Genomic DNA, 9,411 nt, shown 5'->3' with positions numbered 1-9,411 from the left:
TAAAAAAAAAATAATTTAAAAAAAAAAAATAAAAAAAAAAAAATAATAAAAAAAAAAAAAATAAAATAAAAAAAAAAAAAAAAAAAAAATAAAAGTTTAAATATTAAAAAAAAATATTTTTACAAATTTTTTTCAAAAAAAATTAAAAATAATTATTCAAGGAAAAAAAAAAAAAAAAAAAAAAAAAAACGGAACCAAAAAATAAAGTCATAACAACATTTATGAAACAATGTAAATTCTTAATATTTTAAAATTCTAATGAAAAACTATCAGAGTGCATATAGCTCGATACAAAAAAAGAAAAAAGGAAAAATTATTACTAAATATATATCACAACCATTTTTATTTTAAAATGTGAATGGTTACAAATAAATATATTTTTTCTTTTTTAAAAAGGTACGATATAATCTGATATATTAAAGCAGTTGTTTTTATTTATATAAAATCGATAATAATATCAGACACGGAAAAAAAAATAAACAAAAAAAAAAAAAAAAAAAAATATATATATATATAACATGACATCTTTAAAATACATATATATTATATATATATATATATAATAAGATATGGGGAAATTAGTAATTCAAGTTAAAATTTATTACTTAATAATATGAATGAATAATATTTATTTCGTTTTATTTTAATATTAAATATATATATAATATATATATTATAATAAATATAAAAAAAATTATATATGTGATATAAATTTTCATGTGTTGCATGCTGAACTATTTTATCATAGTTTTCATTGATAATTATTTATTTTATATATATATATATATATATTTATATATATTCATTTTTTATATATTCATTTTTATATATTCCTTTTTTACTTTAAATAATTTATTTTATTAATAATATAAATGCATTATGTCAAAATGAAACGAAAGCAAGGACCTCATTTAATATATATTAAAATAAAATAAAAAATTGATAAATATATATATTTATATGTATGGAGAAATTAAAGAGTATATTTCCTTACATATGAATGTAGCATATTTTATTAAAAAAAAAAAAATTACAGCTTTAAATGTAAAGATATGAATTAAGATTTATTGTACATAATTTATACCATATATGTAATAAAAATACAGATAAAAAATTGCTTGCATAAAATATGCATATAAATGCATAATTATTTTTTTTTCGTATAAAAAAAAAAAAAAAAAAAAAAAAATGAATAAATAAATAAATATCATATAAGATGAACCAAAATGATATGAATGTACTTATAAATGAAGATATACAATGTGAAGATGTCGAAAAAGAAAATAAAAGAAAAATAGCCAACGATTTAGTTAAAAATTATTGTCTTTTGAAAGAATTAAATTTATTAAGTACAATAAAAAATGAATACAAAGAAATTGTTGGTACGAGAAAAAATGTAGCCTACAATAGTGATAATATAATATATGCCAGCAAGTGTATTATGGAATATATGGAATTAAAGAAACAAAATGAACTAAAAATAAAGGAAGAAGAAGAACAACAACAAATACAAATACAAGTAAAAAAAGAAAAAGAAAAATACAGTCATGAGAATAAAAAGGAGAATATATTAAATGATAATGAAATTGTAAATATTATGAATGTTTTAAATAAAAATGAATTAAACTTATTTATATATGCAAAAAATATTATGGAATGTGATAAAGTTCATAATTTTGGTATGTTTAATAATCCATTAAACATAAATTATCTGGATATACCAGAAATAAAACAGAACCATAATGGAACTCATCTTGAAGAACTTATAAAATTATTAATTTCTAACTATAATAATTCATTAAATATTATTAAAATGCAACAAAACGTAATCAATAATTTTATTTTTTATACACATAATTTATTAACAAATAATAAAATGTTAATACAAAAAAATCATAAATTAATTCAGACAATTTCTGTGCCCAAAGAATTAAAAAACAATGTTAGTGATAAAGATCAAATTAAATTTAAATTACCATCTACACAGGAAAATAATATATCTTCTTTATTTAAAATACAAATAGATTTATATAGAAAACACATTAAGCATCTTTATAATGTAAATGACGATTTAAAAAAATATTTAAGTGTATTCAATGACCAAAATAAATATGCAAATAATTAATGAAAAAATAAGATGAATATTTTATTACACCATTTAATTTAGTATAATATATTAATCCTTTCTTTTTTCTTTTTCTTTTTTTTTTTTCTTTTTTTTTTGTTATGAAAAAATCATGTGTTTCCTCTACAGTGCTCCTCCTAACCCTCAATAAGGTTGGAGAACATATTATTAATTTATTTCATTCTTGTTAACTTTATATTTTAAATATATAAAATTATAAAAGAAAAAATGTTCTAAGTATAAAATTTTGTTATTTTATATATAAAAATAAAAATAGTAAGGAAAAAATGTTTCCCTATTTAAAGTCTAAAAATAAATATTATAATATTTATTATGAAACATTTTATATATATATATATATATATGATGTAGAGAAATGTTCTATATTTATTTTATATATAATTATGAAAACAAAAATATTTAATTAAATCTGATAAATCATATATATTATTATTATATATATAGAAGCAAAATTTATTTCGGATACACTTCATTTTTTTTTTTTTTTTTTTTTTTTTGATTCAAGGTATTAAAATGATTCCTCTATATTTATATTATATCTGAAAAATTAGAAAATCATAATTTTGAGCTGTGGTGTACACAAAATTAGGTACACATCACATGTAATCAAAATAAATAAATAAAATAATATAAGAGAAATGAAAAAAAAAAAAAAAAAGTAAAATGTATAATGTAAAAATATCAGAAATTACTAACAATAAACTTGTTTTATTATCTATATGAAAAATAATTCGCAAAAATGATAAATATAAATTCATTTTTTATGATATAAGAAAAAATACGTAGCATATAAATAAATAAATAAATATATATATATATATATATTATATAATATTATCTAGGTATGTATAATATTTATTCTATTATTATTTTATATATTTATTTTTTTTTGTATATCTATGGGCTTATTATAAATACACCCTAATTTATGTATTATATATATATTAAATAACTATGAAAAATGTAATATATTTGGTAAGATAAAGAAAAAAGATATTCTCTTTATATATAAATAAACTTACCATGTTATATATATTATATATATATATATATATATATAGAATAGAAAAAAATATTTATTTTATATCATGAAATAATGATAAATTATTTAATATATTATTGTATGACGTATATTAATTCAAAGAAATAATTATTAAAATAAATAAGGATATAATAATATAGGTATACATATTAAACATTATAAATAAATATGTATACCACATTTTTATTTTTTTTTTACTAATATAAATTTATTTAATTATATAGATATAAATATATATTTAATTATTCTTTTTAATTATTATAATTTTTTTTATATTATTTTTTTTTTTTTTTTTTTTTTATATTATTTTTATTTATTTTTTTTTTTTATATTATTTTTATTTTTTTTTATATTTTATTTTTTATTTTTTTTTTTGAAGGGGATCCTTCTTCTTATTCTTCAAATGCAATTACAATAATTCGTTGTTGCACTACAAGATTGTCTTTTTTTTTGTAATCGCATAGAATTATTATTTGGCATAGTCTTATTCATATTTTGTCCTGAGTTCTTTTGATTATTCAAAATAAGATTATTTTGCATGCTATTGGAAAACATATCGGATTCATATATGTTAGATAATTTTATAGTATTATTAGAAATGTGTAACATATCAGAATTAGGGTTATATGGAATAAATTTGTTATTCACATTAAATAAGGAACTTGAACCTTGCACAACTGGTTCTTGTCTTTCATAGAAATACTCATTATTATTTGCAGTACAACAGTTTCCAAAAAACCAACTAGAAGGGTTTTCTTTTGTTTCCATTTCTTTTTTTAATATTGTACTTTGGTTATATAATGTATTAACATCTGACGTTTGTTCTCCTTTTGTTATATTATATTCATTAGATAAATCCATTTTCATTTGAAGTGACAAATTTCTTAAAGATTCACGAGTAACCCCTTTAAGGTTATTGTTACTGCTAAAATCCAATACTGCAGATAATTCATTCAAATTAGTTATTCCAATATTTCCAACACTTCTATATCTTCTTTCTTCATCATTCTTATTCATATCTTCTCTATTATGAATAACTGAAAGTTGTGGAATATTTAATTCAGGAATATTTTGTTCCTCTATTTCTTTCATATGGAAACCATTATACTGTTTCTGAATATTTAGGTTTATTAATTTCTCTTTCAAATTTTCCTCAATACTTAAATCTTCCATTCTGTTTTCTTTTTGTTTGCTTTTTTTAGAAGATGTTGATGGAGGGGTTGTTAATGAACGTGATGATACTTTATCTGAAGATCCTGAATTTGATGCATTAGATTTCACATTCATAATATTAGGTTTAATATTAGCACCTATTCTTGGGGTTATATAATCATTATGTTTTCCTTTTGATGTTCTGATTTTACTTAAAGCTCTTTCTGATAACCCTACATTTACTCTCTTAGCAATACCTTCATAACCATCGTAATTATTATTATCATTATCATATTTATTATTATTTTCCACATTTCTCATCATATCATCATAATACATTTCTTTATTTTTTTTAACTGTTTTTTTATCTTTAATCTTGCTTATATTTCCTGTTACCTTGTGTAAAATCTCTGATTTTAATTTTCTCATTTTCTTTTCAAATTTCATTTGGGATGGTACAGTTTTTATTTTCTTTGTTATATTTTGAGATGTTTCAATTTTCTTAACCGATTTCTCTTCATCTTTTGGATTATTATCATTCAATATTGTTTTCTTAATAATTTTAGATTTTAATTTCTTAAATGATTTTGCTTCTTTTAATGGTCTATTATGTATTCCTTTATTTTTTTCTAAAACTCCTTTAGATATTATTGTTCCACTTTTTCCTAAAACTGATTTTTTTGTTTTATTATTATCCTTATCACCTAGCGAACTAATTTTTTTTATAGCAGAAGTGTTTGATTTGGTATTTAATTTTAATAATCTAGAACTTAATGATTTTTTATTATTTAAGCCATTTTCCTTTTCTTCCATCTTTTTCTTTTTTAATTTTTCTTGTATCATTGTGTTCTTAGTGTTTGTAGAATTTAATGAAGCTAAAGTTTTATTCTTGTTTAATTTCATTCCATTAACATCTACAGTTTTAAACTTACTCAAGGTTTTTTTCTTTTTTTTATTTAAAGCAGATACTGAGGTTTTAGAAAATGTGGAAGGTCCTTTTTTGGAAAGGGGTTTTTCAAGTAAATATTCTTGTTGTATATCTTGTTGTATATCTTCTTGTATATCTTGTTGTATATCTTCTTGTATATCATCTTGTATATCTTCTTGTATATCTTTTTGTAAATCTTCTTCTATATTTTTCTGTATATCTTCTTCTATATCTTTCTGTATATCTTCTTCTATATCTTTTTTCTTATCAACATTAAACTTATCATTATTATTATAATCATTATTATTATAATCATTATTATTATAATCATTATTATTATAATCATTATTAGTATCATTCATGCTATTTATATCATTTATGTTATCCATACCATTCATATTATATATATCATTCATATTATCCTTATCATTCATATTATCCATATCATTCATATTATCCATATCATTCATATTATCCATATCAATTTTATTTTCATTCATATCTTTAATATTATTATTATTATCATCATTATGGAGGGACAATTCTTTTTGTATTTTTCCTAATTTTTTCTTTTCACCCTCTGCTTCTTTTATGGTACTTTTACTAACGGAAACTTTTTTTATACCTGTAGTTGCCTTTTTCATGAATAATAAGCTTTTCTTTTGAGGAATATTTTTATTTATATTAGTACTATTGCCTCCTTTTGCTAATTCTCCAGTTTTTATATCATTTTTTAAGTTCTTTTTTTCTTTTAAAGATCCATTAACAAATGTTTTCGATTTGAAAGTTGTTGCACTACTTTTCATTGTTGTCTTTGATTTTATACCTAGAACTGATTTTGCACCTGGTTTTGAGCTTAATGAAGATTTTACACCTGGTTTTGAGCTTAATGTAGATTTTACACCTGGTTTTGAGCTTAATGCAGATTTTACACCTGGTTTTGATATTAATGCAGATTTTACACCTTGTTTTACGTTTAATGTAGATTTGGCATTTTGTTTTGGATCTAATGGAAGTTTGGTATTTTGTTTTATGTTTAATGCAGGCTTTGTATTATCATCTTTTTTTATTGTTTTTTTATCCATTTTCATATCTACATTTTTTTTTGTATCCATTTTTTTCTTTTTCATTTCTCCTAATTTTATTTTGGACTCTTTCTTTTTGTTTTCTATAATTCTTTCATTTTTTGTAACATTATCTATATCTATTTCATCTTTTTTCTCTACTTCCAATGTCTTTTCTTCTTTTTCTATATTATCTATTTTTATTTCTTCTTTCTCTACTTTATCAATTTGATTTTCTTCCTTCTCTATTTCACTTAATTTTTTTTTGTCTTTTACTATGTCATCTGTAATAGTATCATCTTTTATTATATCATCTACCATTGTTTCTTCTTTTATTTTTTCAATTAATTTTTCTTGTTCCTTTTTTTTGCCCACATTTTCTTCATTATGTATTTTATTCAATGACACTACTACTTCCTCCATTTTATTTTCGTCTTTTTCCCATTCTACTTGTTCGGTAAGATTTTCTTCTTGTTGTTTATTTTTTGAACCATTAAATTTGTTTTGTTCCATTTGGACATCTACATTCGATTTTTCTTTTTCTACTTCAGATATTCTTGAAACATTCAACTCGCTTTCTTTTTTTATATTTCCAACATCTTTCAATATAACTTTTTCTTCTTCTTTTTGTTTTTCATTCTCTATTTTATTTATTTCATTGAATGAATCCTTCTCAACATTATTATCATTATTATTATTATTTTCATTATTTTTATAATTTTTATCATTTTCATCACTTTTATCATTTTCACCATTGTTGTCTTTTTTATATCCAAAAATTTCCTTATCATCCATATTTTTTTCTTTCTCCAATTTTTTTATTTCAAATAATTTCTCGTCTTCTTTTTCTGTTTCGCTTTCAGTTAAAGCATATAATTTTTTCTCATATTTTTCGAGTTCAGATTCATTTTTGTCTTCTATTGTCTTCTCCCTTTCAGTTTCAGGCTCTACATTATCAATTATAAATTCCTCTTTGTTTACTATATTTTCTTCTATCACCTTATCATTTATACTCATCATTTTATTTTCTTTATTTGTTTCTTCCCTTTTCTTTTCTAGTTGTTTAATTCCTTCTATCTTAGATTTATTAAACCCTTTGCTTTCTTTTTTTTTTAAATTATTCTTCTGTTCTATATCTTTGGAAGATACTTTTTCTTTTTTAGGATCCATAAATTTAGCTGGTATTTTCTTTTTCTTCTCTTTTTCTTTAATTTTCATCTGTTGTACAATTTTAGATGTTGGTTTTTTCATAAAAACTTTTTTTGCATCTAAATTTGTCTTTGTCTTTTTAAGGGGCTCTTTTTTTAAGGGATTAAATTTTGATGGTAGTTTTGGTTTTGTTTCAATTTTTCTTGTTGCTATGGAATTTTTTCTTATTGCAATTGAACTAAGTGTGCTATCTTTTTTTGATTTGTATAATTCATTTTCTTTCATTCTTGATTCTGCTGCTCTTTTTAAATATTCTAGCGTATGCTTTATAGTACCTTTAGGAGGTGCTTTATGTTTCACGTTCTTCTCCTTCATTAACAAAGGCATAACTTTAGGAGAAAATTTGTGAGAATGTTTCTCCATCTTTGCTGCCATATTTTTTCCTTTTTCTCCTATGGGACTTTCTTTAAAAGATGCAATATTAGATCTAATAATTTCCTTTGTATTTATTTTTTGTGAATCTTCTATGCTAGGTTTTTTTTTTTCTAAATATCTAAAAGTACCCTTTCCGCCTTTATTCACGTCCAATGGTTTTCTTATAACGTCATATTTGCTATAAGGAATTTTGCTTAATGTTTTCGGGGAATTTGATAAAGGTTTAATAAATATAGAAGGTTTTTTTTGTGTGATTGCTAATTTATTTAATCCTGAATTTTTTTGAAGAGATACACTTTTATAATTCTGCTTCTTCAAATTCATATTATAATTATCCTTTGGAATGTTTTTTGCAACTGCTTTATTTGGGACACTATAGGAACGTTTCTTAATTAATGAATTTTGAGCTTTTACATTTAAATTTGTATTTTTCCTATTTACTTTTTTTGCAAAATCTTGAGCATTAATAACTTCCAAAAGTCCCTTAACTTCAATATATAATGGAGCATCATTTATAGCTGTGTTTTTATTCTTTTTTTGGGTAATAGGAAATTTAGAGTTTACATTTAAAGAAAAGCTTCCCCAGGTTTTACTTTCAATAAATGGAACATCTACATCATTTTTTTCTTTATCAATAATAACATGAGTATTTTCATTATTCAAATTATTTTCTTTGTCATCTGTAATTAAGGTATTCTCTAAATTTTTGTTATCTGAATCCAATTGCGAAATTTTCAACTCATCAGTTGGTGAAATCGATGAAACGATAAGTTCTTTAGTTATTAATCCGTTCAAATTAGCACTGGAATTATCTTTATTTTCATTTAATGGATCTAAATTTTCCTTAATATATGAATTCTCAATTTCTTCATTATCATTATTTATATCTCCTTTATTTATTTCTTTATTTTCTTTTTTTTCTTGTATATCAATTTTATTTATATTTTCTTCAAGAACTCTTTCTTCTGTTAATTCAAGTCCTTGTCTTTCTTTTTTCGAATCGTCTGATAGATCCTCATTTATATTATCTTTAATACCCATTACTTTCTATTTTTTTTTTTTTTTTCTTTTTTTTTCTTTTTTTTTTTTTTTTTTTTATTTTTTTTTTTTTTTTTTTTTTTTTTTTTTTCTTTTTTTTTCTTTTTTTTTCTTTTTTTTTTATTTTTTTTTATTTCATTACAACATCTATATAATTTTTTTAATTTATTTATTATATATATTTTTTTAAATAATTATATTATTTAAGCTACGAAAATAAACATGAATATAAATATAATAATAAAAGAATAATTTTTATAAATTTGTGTGTAATATGTATGGTATATATATATATATACATATTATATATATAAAGAAAAAAAAAAAAAAAAAAAAAAATAAAATAATAAATAATAAAAAATAAAAAAAAAAAAAAAAAAAAAAAAAAAAAAAAAAAAAATAAAAAAAAAAAAAAAAAAATATATAAAAAAAAAAAAAAAAAAAAAAAAAAAAAAAT

The 9,411-nt window shown here is 20.2% G+C and overlaps 2 protein-coding genes across 2 annotated transcripts; one reads left to right on the top strand and one right to left on the bottom strand.

The window, feature by feature from the left end:
* Positions 1 to 1,216: 1,216 nt before the first annotated feature.
* Positions 1,217 to 2,125, top strand: PRSY57_1326400 (hypothetical protein; the record flags this gene model as incomplete). Its single annotated transcript, XM_012909200.2, has 1 exon — positions 1,217 to 2,125. The coding sequence occupies one exon, from the start codon at positions 1,217 to 1,219 to the stop codon at positions 2,123 to 2,125; it is 909 nt and encodes a 302-aa protein (XP_012764654.2).
* Positions 2,126 to 3,587: 1,462 nt separating this feature from the next.
* PRSY57_1326300 (hypothetical protein) lies at positions 3,588 to 8,957 on the bottom strand (the record flags this gene model as incomplete). The annotated part of the gene is made up of 1 exon (XM_012909199.2): positions 3,588 to 8,957. The coding sequence occupies one exon, from the start codon at positions 8,955 to 8,957 to the stop codon at positions 3,588 to 3,590; it is 5,370 nt and encodes a 1,789-aa protein (XP_012764653.2).
* Positions 8,958 to 9,411: the final 454 nt, after the last annotated feature.

The sequence above is a fragment of the Plasmodium reichenowi genome, chromosome 13, assembly GCF_001601855.1.
Source record: "Plasmodium reichenowi strain SY57 chromosome 13, whole genome shotgun sequence".
In the NCBI taxonomy this organism is placed as follows: Eukaryota; Apicomplexa; class Aconoidasida; order Haemosporida; family Plasmodiidae; genus Plasmodium; species Plasmodium reichenowi.
Note: the sequence above shows the minus strand (reverse complement) of the source record. Positions and strands in the feature narration are given on the sequence as shown.